The sequence below is a fragment of the Thunnus maccoyii genome, chromosome 7, assembly GCF_910596095.1.
Source record: "Thunnus maccoyii chromosome 7, fThuMac1.1, whole genome shotgun sequence".
Classification (NCBI taxonomy): Eukaryota; Metazoa; Chordata; class Actinopteri; order Scombriformes; family Scombridae; genus Thunnus; species Thunnus maccoyii.
Window position 1 is genome coordinate 11423073 of NC_056539.1, and position 17053 is coordinate 11440125.

A 17053-nucleotide genomic window follows, 5' to 3' on the forward strand; every position below is an offset into this window, starting at 1 on the left:
TTTGCATTTGTGTTTCCTTTGCAAACACCTTTTGGTTATTTCTCATACTCAAATACTTTCTCTTTTAAAAATAAAGCATACTGTTTGAAAATACAAACACTACAACATAAATATAACCACCGTGTTGCTTGTCTGTGTAGGTTTTTCTATATAAGCATTCAAACCATCTAAGGGTTATGTTAGAATGAATAAAATTTCATTAATTACAACAAGGGTAATAACATAGATTACAGTTTTATTTAGAATACTGTACTATAACGCTAAGGCTAAGTAGTTCTACCCTGCAATACCAAATAATGCTCTTTATCTCCATCCCTTGAATCATCAGTACAAACCTGAAAACAAATTAATGAATAGGCAATACAACAATATTTTAGAAAAAAAAAATAACAGAAAAAACAGACAAGATAGAAACAAATCCTTTCCTCATCACAACTGATTTTATTACTATAAAGCAAGGCTATTCAACTTCAATAGCAAATGGGCCAAATAGGAAAATCACTGGGGGTCTGCGGGCCACACATAATACTTTGTCAATTAATGGTTACAAATAACTTACAGTATAATGTTAATAGATATATAACTACATAGAATAAACTAGTCACGTGCATCCCTTTTCTTTCACTTTAATTGTATCATTACAATCAATTCCAGACAGCAGCCAGTCTATACAAAAAGTAGGAAAGCTATGGTTACAAAGCTTGAAACAGAAGTGCAAAGAGTAACAATTTAAAAACCAAGGAGACATGAGGTGTTTTTCTGACAGGTCCATATCCACAAATGTAGAAAACAAGATGAATATAGTAAAACAGTATCCATCAGGCTAACAGTAAGTAGGCCTGTTTATAACATCCTCAACAACACTTCCAAGCATACATAAGGAGCTTTTAAAACAGGTCCATATCCTTAAATGCTAAATGCAAGATGAACATAGTAAAACAGTAGCCATCAGACTAATAATAAATGGGCCTGTTCATGGTACTATCAAAAACAATTCCAAGCAGACATATGGTGCTTATAGCAGGTCCATATTCATATTTGTTAAGGGTGAAAACAGTTGAACAGTATCAAGACTAACAATAAGTAGGCCTGTTTGAATCATCATAAAACAGATCTGTAGTCTTTGCATTTTCACTGAGATGGCATTAAATGCCTCAATCAGGTGATTTACTACTACAGAACTACCATACAAATCAGACTTCTGTCATTTTGAGCCTGTTTGAGTCAATGAGAGAAATTACACTGCCTTGATTTCGCTATTTCAACATAGTTTGGCTCATAAGTAGTAAGGGCAATCCTGAGACACTCATGCAACTTCTCATTGGTCATGGAACAACGTGCCCTTGTTTTGATGGCATTCATATGAGAAAACTAGACTCTACAAGTGTAAGTGGATCCAAACATTGTCAGTATTAGCAAGGCCACTTTCCTTATTGTGGGGTACTGATATTGGCTAAAATGCTTAGACCAAAAGTCCACTGCACCCTCAGACTGCAAGTGCTGTTTTAAAGCAAAGGAGGACTGCACATCAACCAATTCCATTTGAAAGATGTTCTCATCAATACAAGACATTACCTCTTTTGCTTTTACACAGAAGTCTGCCTCTGGTTTGATGGAAAATGGGTCACGAGTGTGGTGGAAATCTGAAAAATAAAAAGCTGACAATGACCAAGTTGTCTTAATGTCTTTTAATGAGAACCCTGCAAGGGATCAGTGTACAGTCACAACAAAGTGTAATTGCAGACTGATAATCAAATACAAAGTGTACATGCTTTTTATAGACAAGGAGTGTGGGAAACAGTGTCAGGATGTTTGTGGGGTGTGTGGAGTTGACATGATCATTAGCTCAGGGCGGGCTGGCATACAGAACAAACAAGAGTGGTTAGCATGCTGTCGTGTGGTGTAGTTAGTGTACATCAACCAGGCATTGTTTTTCATAAAGTCAGGGTGGTCAAAAGGAGTTTTGTATGCAAAACGTTGGTTGCTTTTAAGCGACAATGTGGTAACATTAGCTGGTTGTGGCCCTGGTGTTGTATCGGTATTTGTTTGTGCATGTTGACTGTCTAAATTGAAGCTGATTGGAATCACAATTAAGAGAACAATTAAATCACAAAAAGAGAACACATTGAACCTTGCAAACCACACCATCCAGGACATCTGAATGGATGCCATGGCCGTCGTTCGGGTTCCATCATTGATCCCACGATGGTGACACTGAGATTCACTCAGCACATCACTTAGTTGGAGCCTGGCCCGCTCTTGTCGGACAGTATGCCAATACTGTAACTTCTACTTCTCTTCCTGGTGTGTGAATGGATGTCTTTGTGTTGGTCACCTGAGAGCAGCAATCCACCTACACTCTCGTAGAGTCCTCAATCGCGCTGTGGTGACTTACTCTGTTGTAGGTGTCTCTGGTGGAGGTGGAACTCTTTTGCAGTGGCTGGCATGGATCCAGGTGACTCTTTCAGTGACCTTTACTGCCATCTGTGTGGTCAACAGCACCTGGAATGGGCCCGTCTACCGCTTAGAGCGCCAAGCCTTTCTTCTCAAGTCTTTCAATACTATCCTGTCACCAGGCTGCAGGTCATGAAGAGGTCCTGTGACTAGAGTTGGTAGTGCTTCTTTCACCTGGTTGTGTATGTTAGATAGAAAAGAGGATAAGTTAGCACAGTAACGAAGCATTTCATCTTCACAGTGGACTGTGGACGGTAATTGTCTTTTGACAGGTCCAATGCCTGTGTTGGCTGCTCACCCAAACAGGATTTCAAATGGACTAAGGCCGTATTTTGGTCTGACCCTAGCTCTCATTTGCATAAGAACAATTGGGAGTGTCTTTGTCCAAGACAAGCCTGTTTCCTTTTGCCAATTTATTTTTTTAAGGTTCCATTCTCTCGCTCAACAGCACCACCACTGGCTGGATGATAAGCACAATGCTGTCTCATGTCAATGCCAAAATATTCACCAACTTGTTTTAGATCAGCACAGACAAACGGTGTTCCATTATCACTGCTAATTCTTCCCGGAATTCCTGACAATGATAAGAGCTTTAGCAACAGCACCAGTGTCTTGTTTTGCTATGGGAAAAACTTCGATCCATTTGGAAAACATGTCAATAATTACCAGACAATATTTCTTTCCTCCACTTGGTGTTAGTTCAATGAAATCCATCTGTAAGTGATCAAATGTTTTTTTCTGGTGGAGGGTGTGCTGCTTGTGGTGTTTGAATACCAATACCAATGTTGTTTGTGGCACAAACTTATTGTGGCAACACAGTTGTGTTCTTCTCCATCACCTTCTGTGGGGAGAAGAGATGCAGGATTAAGAACATTACATCTTTTCACAGTGATGTTAGGCATTTCAAGCAACACAGTGTTGTAACGGAGCCATTTTGCTGCAGAAAGATGAGATGTTTTCTGTTTGAGCAAAATCAATGAAACAGCATGTGGAACGAGCAAAGTTAGGTCAGAGTACCCCACTATGTCTCTGGAAGCCATCACAGCTTTTTCTGCAGCCGCAACAGCTCTCAGACATGTAGGAAGTCCTGCAGCTACAGGGTCAAGTTTGAAAAGTAAGCTACAGGTCTCTGTCTGCCTCCATGGTCCTGGAGCAGCACTAAAGTCACGCATCCTCCATTTTTGTCAACAGTCTAGGTGAAAGGTTGACTTGGATCAGATAATCCAAGAGTCGGAGTCGTTTGGAGAGCAAGTTTCAAATCAACAAATGCTTTTTCTGGTTCAGCAGTCCATGTCACCTTACTGTGGTGCCTGCAGGCCTCGCCCGTGTGAGATTGCGCTCAGGGGCACCTCGAGGACAGCATAGTTGGGAATGAATGATCTGCAATAAGAACACATTCCTAAAGAAGACATGACTTGTTTCTTTGTAATTGGTCGTGGAATGTTTTGGATTGCTTTTATTCTTTTTGGGGAGAGGGATTTGCCCTCTGATGTGATCACATGACCCAAAAATATCACTTCTTGTTGTACAAAATGCAATTTTGACAGGGTAGCTTTATGACCTTCTTTATCCAAATGTTTCAACAGTGCAATTGTGTCTTTTTCACACTGAGCTTGAGTTGGGGCACAGATCATGAAATCATCAACATATTGCAACAGTGCACTTCCTGGTGACAGTTTTAATGAGCTCAAACTTTCTTTCAACGCAACGCTGTAGATGGTAGGTGATTCACAAAACCCTTCTCTGGATGGACTGGAACACTGAAAATGCGTTCGCCAAATCGACCACTGAAAACCATTTACTTTCAGGCGGCACCTGAGAAAGAATAGTATATGGGTTAGGGACATTTGGAGCACATTGTTGTACAGCATCATTCACACTTTGCAAGTCTTGTAAAAAACGCCATTCACCTAGCTGTCCTTCATCCCTGATTTTTTTCACTGGGAAGATTGGTGTGCGCACAGGAGAATTTTCACAAGGAATGATTACACCTGCCTTTAATAAAGCATTAAAGACTGGTGTAACGCCCTCAACCGCTTATTTTTTGAGAGGATATTGTGGTTGGCAGGGCCTGTAATCAGATTTTGGTGTTATCACAACTGGCTGCATTCCTTTAATCAGACAAACATCATGTTTGCCTTGGGCCCACAGAGTCTTTGGGACTTCCTGTAGGGCTGGGCTGTTTATGACATCACAGGTGTCATGCATATATGCAGGTGTGTGTTGTGTCTAGTATCAGCTGAACAGATCTGAGTGTGTGAACAACAGAGGTGTATTTTTGTCGATAAACCTTCAAAACAGGATTATATTGAACATAAGGATCAGATTTTGACTCCCACATTTGTGCACTAACACACTGACTCACCCATGGACCCAAATCTTGCCATTTTCCTTCCCTGTGTTTGACATGTGGATATGAAACAGGAATGTCAAAAAGAGAATTGGAACCTGAATCACTGAAAGAGAAATATGGTGAAGATTCATCAATTTGCTTTGGTTTTGTTTGTTCAGGCAAGGTCACTGAAACGGCATATCTGTGTTTATTCCAAAACATGTTACTTAATGTTAGCTTTTCGCTCAGACAACCATCTTTGAACCATCTTTTCTCAAACTCTGCATCTCCCCCTTCATGTATGTGTGCAGTGCAGTGTAGGTCTTGTGGTTGCATGTAGTCTGTGTCTATGTTGAATGTGAGTGTGCATGAACTCTCAACATCAGCAGTGTTTACGGAAGTCACAGCTGATGTGCAGAGCTTGCGTTCATACACATAAAGCAGTGTGTCAGGGCTGTATTTCACAAATACGTGAGTGTCAGGGAACTCAAGTTCACTTGTTCGAATAACAATAACCCCTTTTGATGTTGAAACAAGACAAATACCCAAGAAACACATTACATCTCTTCCCATTAGATTGATTGGACAACAGTTTGACAACAATAATGAATGCTTAAATTTGCCTGTAACATCATCAGTGCATGATAATGGAGTTCTGTATTTTTCCAGAACTGTGTCACCTGACGCCCCTACAGACTTCATGTATCTTCCGCTCATCTTTGGAGGTGTTAAAAAAGTGTCAGCTCTAATAACAGATTGTGTTGCACCAGAATCAACAAGAAATGTTACATGCTTACCATGTACAAGAAGTGTGTGTGTCGGCATGCCTGCATAAGCATCAGTTGAGTATTTAGCATATGTGCCTACATGCTGTGTGTTTGCTGTTTCCTGCTTCTTCTCTAACTGAGCTATGGCATCATCAATCAGTGTGTGCATATGTGTGTGCATGGTGCAATCACCTGTCTGATGTGTAGGTTGTCTCTCATCGTGCGTCAGTGTGGTCAAAGTTAAAGGTGCTGATTCCTCCCCCTCCTGAGCTGCCGCCCAGAGTCATTCGGTCTTGTGCTTGAAAGTTGGATTTTTCTTTACGCAGTCTTTGGCCCAGTGTCCTCTCTCACCACAATGAAAACAAGAATCTGGATCAGTTGTGTGTCATCCTCTACAGCCACCTCTAAGTCCGCCTCTGCCACGGCTGTGTCTGCGCCCTCTGGCATGTCCTTGGAACATAGTCAATGCAGCAATGTGCAGATCTTTCTCTTTCTTTTCTCCTTTCCTCACTTGGCTTTCTTTGAGGATTTTCTCAGCGTGCACAGCATTTTGCTTCAATGAGGCTTAATTTGCGTTTAATCCCAGGTGATGAATATACGTTTCACTATGTAGGAAATATCAGGTTTCAGTCCATTCAGGAAGCTGTTTCTCAAATGTACTTCCCATGCTGTAATAGCATTATCATTCAGGTCAGCTGTAGATGTCAGCCCGCTGTGTGTGTTGTGAACTTCTGTCAGACGAGTGAGATAGTTGTGAACACTCTCATCATCTTCTTGTTTACATGAGGAGATTTTGCTCATGTCCAATCTCACAGTGAATGCTGCTTTGATGTGCTCACAGAGATCTGTGATGTGTACTCTATAGGCTGCGTTGTCATTATGCACCCAGTCGGGGTTAGTCAGTGTCATATCATTCTCTGGATATCCTGCTGAGATCTTTGCCCAATTATTGCCCATCTTTACCATCAGGAGCCATCTCAGTTCAGAGGTTGTTGGGTGAAACTCTCTGCAAAACAGAATCAGATCAGCTGCAAATTTCACATCACCTCCATCTGATGGTGATGAAAGGTGAGTCATTGCCTGTTAAACGTCCTCCATAGTCCATGGTCTGAGGATTAACATCACATGTCCATCTGCACCTTCTACCTCCATCATGGGGAGATTCAGGATCCGGTCCATGTTTCCCTCTATGTCAGGTCTCACTGGAGATGGGGGGTGATGAATGAAAGCACAGGGATGATGGTTGGATTTTGAGATCTTTTGAATACCAGACCAGACCTGATATAAGAAGGGGAGGCAGCTTTGTCCTGTTGATTTGTTGTTGCTGTGGCCTCATCCAAAAGTTGTCGTAAGCCAGATGTATCAGGGTAGATGAGGGGAACATGAGATGGGGGAAGGTTAGAGTTATAAGGTGGTGTAGCTCTTGGCCATGGATCAGGCGTCTGATGAGCTTGGGCTGCTGGTTCATCTTGTTGTTGTGGCGGGTTGAGGCGTCTCCTGGGCAGCACCCAGTTGAATTCAGAATCCTGCATTTTGACACACTGAGACACAGATGAGGTTTTATCTGTCCCTGCCTGTGTTTTTCTGTCCCTCTTTTGTGCTTCTTTCATCCATAAACTAAAAGCTTTCCAATCTGCTATGAACTTCCTCTTGCCTTTTTATCCTCAGTCTTTTTTTCCTTCTCCTGCAGTCTTTCCTTCGGCTGATTTAGCTGTCTGATACTGAAACTTCCTGTGCTCAGAAAGCCACATTCAGTATTCCAGATTTTTATTTGTTTCACAGATGAATCACCATAGTTCACTCTCATGTAGTTTATATTTGGAGCGGACAGGTTCACATTATCATATTTGTACTTTGTATGATTTTTATTGTTAACGCTACCCATTTTGGCAGATTAAAAGAAAAAAAATGTAGTAAGAGATTTAAGTTATGTGTTCAACTAATCTCCAAAGTACACCCGTTAAGAATATCAGAAAACTAATCAATGTAAGTATACCCAAAATAATGTGCCAATTTCAGTATGGTGTCTTATTACTGTCAAATTCTCAATTTTTTTTTTTCATCAAAACAGGGTGATCAGAACAGAGAAATTATCTACGTTTCCTATGTGCGTTTTCTGAGTCTTACCTCACACAATATTATAAGTATTACCAAGTAATAATTCTTCCACACACTATTGTGATTACAGTAAACTCTCTTTGAGGTGGACTCGTCAGTACACCTCCAGGTTTTCTATTAAACCTTGGTTAAAAAAACTGTTGGGACTCTTTCCTGATCGGTAGATCAAAATCTCTTTCTTATTTCACCATTAATATTTTCAACCTTTTTAGTGCCCCTTTTTTTTCTCTCTGAGTCAATTTTCAGATTCTCACCAGTTCAGGATCATAGGTTTTAGCGCTGAGTGAGTCCGGCCTCGGGTTTTAGGCCCTCCATCTTACCCGTCCTTGTGGCGAGGTTGAGGCTGAAGATTTGGCTTCAGGATGATCGGCCTCCTTCGACTCCGAGTCCAGACACCCTCAGTCGAGCGATCCCACTTCTGACACCAGTTTGTGGTAGAAATCTGGAAAAAAAAATCTGACAATGACCAAGCTGTCTTTTTGTCTTTTAATGAGAACCTTGCAAGGGATCAGTGTACAGTCACAGCAAAGTGTAATTGCAGACTGATAATCAAATACAAAGTGTACATACTCTTTATAGACAAGGAGTGTGGGAAACAGTATCAGGATGTGTGTGGGGTGCAGTGCCGGATGTCATCAAAGCTGTCTCAAAAGGGACTGACAAAAACCAATAATGAGCATACGACCAGATGGTTACATGTTCAAGGTTATAGGTTAAGGTTAAATGTGAGTTTATCCAAAGTGCAAAGTCTGAAATGTGGTGCAGAGGATACAAAGTGTGTTTTTTCCACTACACAAGCAAACTGCAATACCTCAATGGGAATGCTGAAGCCTTGGAATCTCTCAGTAAAGTTCTCAGTCAATTTTGTCATGAAGTCTCTCATGACGGGTGTTATGTGTGCCCCAGGTGCTGTGCTCATGAATGCACGGAGTTCTGGGAAGTGCAGCACTTTTGTTACCATTAGGTCTGTTGTGAAAATCGTTAGCTTTTTCTTGAAGGCACAAAGCCTCTCAACCAAATCAGCAATAGATTTTTCCCACTCCTGCACTTCCAAATTCAAAGTATTCAAGTGTCCAAAAATGTCACACAGAAAGTGGACTTCTGCCATAAACTGTTCATCCAACATGCACTCCATGAGGTTTGTTGCCCGTTTGTGTTTACACATGCAAAGGAAAGACACAATCTCCTGGCTGAGTTGACAGACACAGTCCAGAAACTTTCCTTTGCTGAGCCATCTGAGGTCGTTATGGACAAATAAGTCAGTGTGTTCTGCAGAGGTGTCAGCAAGTAGCTGACGGAAGAGGCGATGTTGCAGGCTGGAGGTTGATCGAATAAAATTCCCAATGTTCATAACAGTGTCCATAGTGTTTTTCAGATCACCACCGAGCGTTGCACACAGCAAAGACTGATGAATGACACAGTGTAAAAACTGCATATGTGGGGCTATGGCTGATAGCCTCGCCACCAGCCCTTGCACTCTACCAATCATAGTTGGAGTGCCATCATTAACCAACAGGCAAACTTTTTGTAAATCCAGTTCACGCTCATTAAAAAATGAGACAATCTTTTGAAAAATCACCTCAACTGTTGTGTGTCCCTCCAATGGAATAAGTCCCAGAGGTTCTTCCCAAAAGCACACTCCGTCGAAAAACCTGACATAGATGCATAGCTGGGCCATGTCGGTACGATCAGTTGATTCGTCGACAGCGATAGACATCACCTCTGCTTTTTGAAGGTTTTCCAAAAGCTTTCTTGAGACATCCTTTGCAAGTAGTTCCACTCTGCGAAGAATGATGTGTCCGAGAGAGGTACTTTTTTAATGGTTGAAGTGACGCTTTCCTTAACTATTTCATCAACAACCATTTCATCAATGACAGCAAGCATGCAATCTCTAACAGTTTCCACCTCGGTAAAAGGCCTCTTCTCTCTGGTTAGTGTCCAGGCTACATGCAGGGATACTATCATGGTTCTCTCTTGTTCCGTGCAAAAGCGACCAAGGGCCACTTGACTCCATTGAAAAGATGCTGGCAGTCCCTGTACTTTCCTTCTCCGTTCCTCCAAGCCCTCTGCAAAACTGGCAGAACACGAGCCATGATTTGACTTGTAAAGCCTCTTCACGTTATATTCTTTCATCACAGCAATGCATTTGTTTCTCAATAAACACACCGGTTTATTACTTGTTGCAGTTGGCAAAGTGAATAAATACTTCTCAGTCCATTCGCTTTAGAATTGGCAATTTTCACAACCAACTTTACGTCTCTCCAACTTCGACCGGGACATTTTGAAGCTTGCTGTTAGGTAAAGTGAGTTTCTCTGTGGCCCGCCCGGGCCTGCCAGCCCAGAGCGCAACTTGACCCAGTGAGCAAATGGCAGGTGTGGAGCGGGTGTGATACTTCTTCTTTTTTCCGTTTTATGGCTGTTTTATCGTTTTTATGGCAACAGCGTTAAGGCGCATTACTGCCACTTACTATGTTGGAGTGTGAACCACAGCTATCTGTCCCCTTAACCAAATACAAAAAAATAAAAATAAATTTTACCATGCTAGCCTGATTTGCAGGCAGCCTCTTGCAGGCTATAGAAAAATTCGAAAGGGCTGTATCCGGCCCACGGGCCGCTAGTTGAACAGGCCTGCTGTAAAGGGACAGGGGCATGAAGAAGACGCCAGTGGCTTACTTTCAGGAAAAAGGTCTAACAGTGGTTGGCACAGTAATAGACTACAGAAATTTTACCTACAAACTGCATTTCCACATAAGGACTACGATGCAACTGACTTGACAAATGACATAATGTTACTCAAGGTAAAACATAAAATATTGCCTTCAAAATTCTTGCAGTTAATGGCAAAAATTTTATTTTTGTTTATTTTTGGAATTTTAAATGTTTGTGATTATTTTCAAATGCTTAATTGAATGCATTTTATACTTTAAAAAAGGAATTAAATAATGCATGCCTACTCCTGAACAATAAATAATCAGATAATGTGTTAGTAACAGATAAATGTGAGTATTGGAGAAATCTGAATTGATTTTTACCTTGTTACTTTTGTTTGTTTGTTTGTTTGTTTGTTTTTATTTCTCCCTGTTCCACAAGATGAGCTCCAAGGCACATTTCAGCAACACTGTGAAACCCATTGGTCTCGCAGGTCAAGGTGACGGCTCTCTGCCAAAATCATGTATAGTCTCCGGCTGGGGCACAACAAGCAGCAACACAGGACACATGTCTCATAGACTCATGGAAGCCAATGTAACACTAAGTGATGAAGAGCAGTGTGTTACCGAAAACTCATACTGCTCTCAGGGAGACCGGGTGTGGTACGTACATTTATAACATGACATGGACAAACAAACGTTGGTCAACAATGATACTTAATTCACTGGTGTTGAGGAATCACTTCCTCCTGTATATGTACTTCCAGGGAGACGCTGGTGGTCCACTGGTCTATGAAGATGGAAAGGCATACGGGGTATTGTCCTACACCTCCAGTCCACATGGAGGTGGCCCAAAAATGTACAATTATGCCAAGATTCCTGACTATAGATACTGGATCGATTCATTCATGAAATATAATGGAAAGCTCTAATACATGTTACATTCAATTGACCAAATCCAATTTGAATTTACGGTAGACTACTTCATTTAAATTGTATAACACTGGAGAATTTCAAAATTGATAATTAAGTTGCTGTTATCATTTGCTCCATAGCAATGACACTGCTAAATATGCTTTGCACAGATTTAAAAATTCAAAATATACTTTACTTCAATGTTTCTAAATCATATCAATGAAATTTTCTTTAGGCAAGTTGAATCAAAACATTGTAAGAAGATAAATATGATTTGGTCAGTTTATGTGACATGTTTTGGCTTTTGCAAAAATGTTTTGTCAATAAAATGTAGGATATTCCAGGCAAATTCCAGGTATTGCTACAGTTAAAACCAGACATTTAAGTGTTCACTCAATGCTGTTTTAGAGACGTCATATCTATTGATATTTAAACATAGTATGTCCTGTCTCTTAAATACAATGTTGCATGTAAGAAATACATTAATGCTCTGATCATCTTCTTTTAGACTAGATTAAATGAGAACAGACTCATTTTAGTTTGTTTTCTACCAAATAAACTTTTGCTCTCTCTGCATGTTCTCTCAGAATCTCTGTATGCTTTGCTTTTTGAGCATGAATTAAATTAACAAAAAAGACAACACTGCCTCCTTGTGAACAAAGTGTATTTTTGAAGTCTGAGCTGACACTCTTCTTATCATGAAGTTTGAACCCAATCAAGTCTCTGCCTGTTCTTGAAAAGACCCTGTAATTGCATTTTTAACAGTATCTGATGATGATGATTTTGAGACTGGTTCAGCATTAAATAAGGCCACTTTGCTTTATTATTCCTCCAAATGTAGACATTTTTAATTAATTGTGTACAACTAGGCAGCTCACTTATGTCAAATATCATTGGATATCCTTATAGCTCACCAAACTATCACATCTGGGGAAATTTCAAAGTTGTAGCTTATGGAGGGACAGGAGTGATGCTGAAATGCAACTGCAAGGTCTTTTGTTAGCTGTTTAACTTTGTCATTCATTTTCTATTTACAGATGAAAAGTCAGAGTGAATGGTTTCTTTAAATGGACATGTTTCATTGAATAAAAAAGCTGGAGTCGCACTGATGTGGCTCAACACAACTCTTTCACTTCAATCAATCAATCAATCAATTTTTATTTATATAGCGCCATATCACAACAGAAGTCATCTCAAGGCACTTTTCACATAGAGCAGGTCAAGACCGTACTCTTTAATATACAGAGACCCAACAATTCCCCCATGAGCAAGCACTTGGCGACAGCGGTAAGGAAAAACTCCCCTTTAACGGGTAGAAACCTCAAGCAGACCCCGGCTCTTGGTGGGCGGCCATCTGCTTTGACCGGTTGGGTTGAGAGAGAGAAAGAGAGAGGGAAAGGGGGAGGGGGGACAGAAGAAAAAAATCACAACAACAACAACAACAAGCACAAGCAGCAACAGCCAGGGAAGGATGCCATCAGGACTGTGAAGGACCACGAAGGTTCGGCCCGGGACTCAGGTTTTCCTGTGAGATGAGAAAGCACAAAAAACTCCGAGGAAGAAGCAAAGTTAGTGACATGCATTGATGTTACATGAATGCATACAGATGGAGAGGAGGAGGAGGAGAGAGGAGCTCAGTGCATCATGGGAAGTCCCCCAGCAGTCTAGGCCTATAGCAGCATAACTAAGGGCTGATCCAAGGCGAGCCTGGTCGGCCCTAACTATAAGCTTTATCAAAAAGGAAAGTTTTAAGCCTACTCTTAAACATAGAGAGGGTGTCTGCACCCCGGACTGAATCCGGTAGATGGTTCCATAGAAGAGGAGCCTGATAGCTGAAGGCTCTGCCTCCCATTCTACTTTTAGAGACTGTAGGGACCACCAGTAAGCCTGCATACTGGGAGCGCAGTGTTCTAGTGGGATAATACGGTATTATGAGCTCTTCAAGATATGATGGTGCCTGACCATTAAGGGCTTTGTAAGTTAGGAGAAGGATTTTAAATTCTATTCTAAATTTTACAGGAAGCCAATGTAGTGAAGCTAAAATGGGAGAAATGTGGTCTCTTTTTCTAGTTTTAGTCAGTTTTTCTGCATCTTTTAGGGACAGGATGTGCCTGATTTTTGTGATATTACGTAAGTGAAAAAAGGCAGTCCTTGAGATTTGATTTATGTGGGAGTTAAAGGACATATCCTGATCAAAGATAACTCCCAGATTCCTTACGGTGGTGCTGGAGGCCAGGGTAATGCCATCCAGAGTAGCTTTATCATTAGATAATGTGTTTCTAAGGTGTTTAGGGCCAAGCACAATAACTTCAGTTTTATCTGAATTTAGTAGTAGAAAATTGCAGGTCATCCAGGTCTTTATGTCCTTAAGGCATGTTTGGAGTTTGTTTAACTGATTGGGTTCATCTGGCTTCACTGATAAATATAATTGGGTGTCATCTGCGTAACAATGAAAATTTATGGAGTGTTTCCTAATAATATTACCTAAAGGAAGCATATATAAGGTGAATAGAATTGGTCCAAGTACAGAACCTTGTGGAACTCCGTGTCTAACTTTTGCCTTCACGGAGGATTCATCATTAACATGTACAAACTGAAATCGGTCTGATAAATAGGACTTAAACCAGCTTAATGCAGTTCCTTTAATGCCAATTAAATGTTCCAGTCTCTGCAAAAGGATTTGATGGTCAATTGTGTCGAATGCAGCACTAAGATCTAACAGGACAAGTATAGAGACAAATCCTTTGTCCGATGCAGTTAGGAGGTCATTTGTGACTTTCACCAGTGCTGTCTCTGTGCTATGATGCGCTCTAAATCCTGACTGAAAATCCTCAAATAAACTATAGTTATGTAGAAAGTCACATAACTGATTAGAGACTGCTTTCTCAAGGATCTTAGATAGAAATGGAAGGTTAGATATAGGTCTATAATTGGCTAAAACGCCTGAATCAAGAGTAGGCTTCTTAAGAAGAGGTTTAATTACAGCTACTTTAAAGGACTGTGGTACATAGCCTGTTACTAAAGACAGATTGATCATATCTAGTAAAGAAGTGCTCACTAAGGGTAAGGCTTCCTTAAGCAGCCTAGTTGGGATGGGATCTAAGAGACAGGTTGATGGTTTAGCTGAACAAATCATTGAAGTTAGTTCAGACAAGTCTACTGGAGAAAAACAGTCCAAATATATGTCAGGATTTACTGCCGTTACCAAGGTTCCTGTGTTTGGGGAGAGAACGGTGCCTGTTGAGGGCAGGAGGTGGTTAATTTTGTCTCTAATAGTTAGAATTTTATCATTAAAGAAGCTCATAAAGTCGTTACTACTGAGAGCTATAGGAATACATGGATCAGTAGAGTTATGACTCTTTGTCAGCCTGGCCAAAGTGCTGAAAAGGAACCTAGAGCAGTTTTTATTCTCTTCTATTAATGCTGAGTAATAGGCGGCTCTGGCATTACAGAGGGCCTTCCTATATGTTTTAAGACTATCTTGCCAGACTAAGCAAGATTCTTCTACTTTGGTGGAACGCCAAATCCTTTCCAATTTTCGCGATGTTTGCTTTAATTTGCGGGTTTGGGAGTTATACCATGGAGCTAACCTCTTATGTTTTATTATCTTCTTTTTTAAGGGGGCGATGGAGTTGAGTGTTTGTCTTAGTGAGCCTGCAGCACTATCAATAAGATTATCAATTTGGGAGGGACTAAAGTTAACATAAGAGTCCTCTGTAGTATTGAGACATGGCAGTGAATTCAGTACTGACGGAACTGCTTCCTTAAATTTATCTACAACACTATCAGAGAGACATCTAGTGAGGACATTTTTGTCTAATGGTGTATAATCCAGTAATAGGAATTCAAAAGTTATTAAAAAATGACCTGATAAAATAGGATTTTGTGGAAAAATTATTAAATGTTCAATTTCAATCCCATAAGCCAGAACAAGGTCTAGGGTGTGGTTAAGACGGTGAGTAGGATTATTTACACACTGAGAGAAGCCAATTGAGTCTAATAATGAGATAAATGCAGTGCTGAGACTGTCATTATCAACGTCCACATGAATATTAAAATCACCTACTATAATTACTTTATCTGTACTAAGGACTAAATACGACAAAAACTTGATCAATGCATTCTGAGAAGCCATCTTCAATAGCCTCGTTCTGAAACACTGTCATCCGACTGTGTTGCTATGGTGCTCAAGAATGTAAATTTTTATAGGCTATTTACTAACAATGACTATTTTCTCTATCATTTAACAAATGGTCACTGAATTCTCATCAGAAGGTGGCAGGAGACTGTGCACCTGTGTTATATTCCAGATTGGCTGAAGTTGCCACCTCATTGCTGTTAACTTTCTCCACTTGAAGTTTAGCTCTTTTTCTCCTAGTTGGGCCTTTGCAGAGCTTTAAAGTAAAGGTTTTTTTACTCTCAGAACAGACCCACAGTCCACGTTTGGATAGCAAACCATCAAATAGGAACCACTGCTCGATACCCAAAAATCCACTATTAAGCCAAGATTCCTGAGCACAGACGCTGGATCGATTCAATCATCAGCAATCAAGGAAAGTGTATAACAGTAATTTGTTGGAGACAGTGTTGTTAATGCAGTTAAATGACTAAGCCACAGCATTTTAATTTAAATGTGTTTATTTCAGTTTCTTTGCATAACATTGGAGAACTTGAAAACTGATTATTGAGATGCAAATATCATGACTAATTCCATAAAGCAAAATTTGGACTTTTGACTTACCTTATATATTTTATTGACATACTTCATTTTGGTGCTTCCAAATGATATCAATGGCTAAATTGAAATGCATATTTGGCAGAAAAGACTAAAAGTATATGAATGTGATTTGGGTAATTTAAGAGAGTGACATGTTTTGGCTTTTTATGATCCATCTGTTTACCTGTTATTCGAATTACAATTAAATGTCATTTTATAACTGCTCAAACTATATCTTCAGGGGAAATTTCAAAGTTGTCCTTAAGGAGGAACAGGAGTGATGCTGAAATGTCTTGTGATAGTTTACATTAATTTTATGTACATCCATGAGGTATATGAACAAAAATGGGTATGGACATTAATAAGGCATTTCATTTAAAACATGCACGTTAAGCATGCTTAAAGTTATAGTACATGACATTCAGCCACTACATGTCCCACTATAGCACCAACATCTCAAACTAGGCAGTGCTGATCAAATATGGATCAAAACCTTATGACTGCATTGCTTATTTCTCGCCTCAAATGTTTTCAGAAACACACAGGAGTGTGACTTCAGTCACTGCTCAGGTTGCATTACTCGGCTACATCCTTACATAGCACATAGTTGTTTGCTGACATCCAGTGAGGCTCAATGTCATTTATTGCACCTTTAAATAATACAAATTAAATATGACTCTATATACAGTAAGAGGAATAAATTAGTTTTTACTGTCAGAGTTCTTGTGTTGAGGACATTTTAAGAACAGAATGTGTCTGCTTTTGGCCACACTGGTGTCATTTAAATGAGACAATACAATGCAAGTTGTGGGTATTATGGTGGAAATTGGGTCTTTGACACTGAAAATATACACAATCTCACTTCAGTGGCATCTTACTTGAGGCAAATGCACAGCAATAATGGAATTATAATTAACATGTTATTAAACAATTTGAATTAGCTTAACACTTACCATTCAGTAGATGTGATTCAGCATCAAAAAATAATGTTTAATGTGGTTAAATCAGTCTGCATTGATCTATAAATTAATATGAGTGATTCTTACAATACTGGTTGTCCAGAGCTGCATAATAACTTTCTGTATGAAAAGCATCTCTTTCA

At 40.0% G+C, this 17053-nt stretch overlaps 2 protein-coding genes across 14 annotated transcripts; one reads left to right on the plus strand and one right to left on the minus strand.

Annotated features, from left to right (window-relative positions):
- Window positions 1-421: 421 nt before the first annotated feature.
- LOC121900403 (zinc finger BED domain-containing protein 5-like) lies at window positions 422-10853 on the minus strand. 13 transcript variants are annotated; one of them, XR_006096967.1, is made up of 5 exons: window positions 8483-10183; window positions 7992-8113; window positions 5746-7094; window positions 4820-4850; window positions 613-4269 (listed from the first exon to the last, which is right to left on the minus strand). XR_006096967.1 is itself a non-coding variant. In XM_042416713.1 (4 exons), exons 2-4 carry the CDS (start codon window positions 9386-9388, stop codon window positions 6746-6748), a joined length of 1377 nt encoding a protein of 458 aa, XP_042272647.1. In that variant the 5' UTR covers window positions 9389-9745; window positions 10704-10853; the 3' UTR covers window positions 613-6745. The 13 variants fall into 13 exon arrangements, 5 of the variants coding, with proteins under 5 accessions (XP_042272647.1, XP_042272646.1, XP_042272645.1 ...); XR_006096968.1 differs by lacking the exon at window positions 4820-4850 and having other exon boundaries at window positions 422-2628; XR_006096966.1 differs by lacking the exon at window positions 4820-4850 and having other exon boundaries at window positions 422-4269.
- LOC121900414 (kallikrein-11-like) lies at window positions 10413-11558 on the plus strand. Its single transcript, XM_042416726.1, has 3 exons — window positions 10413-10469; window positions 10762-10982; window positions 11087-11558. The coding sequence occupies exons 1-3, from the start codon at window positions 10458-10460 to the stop codon at window positions 11229-11231; spliced, it is 378 nt and encodes a 125-aa protein (XP_042272660.1). The 5' UTR covers window positions 10413-10457; the 3' UTR covers window positions 11232-11558.
- Window positions 11559-17053: the final 5495 nt, after the last annotated feature.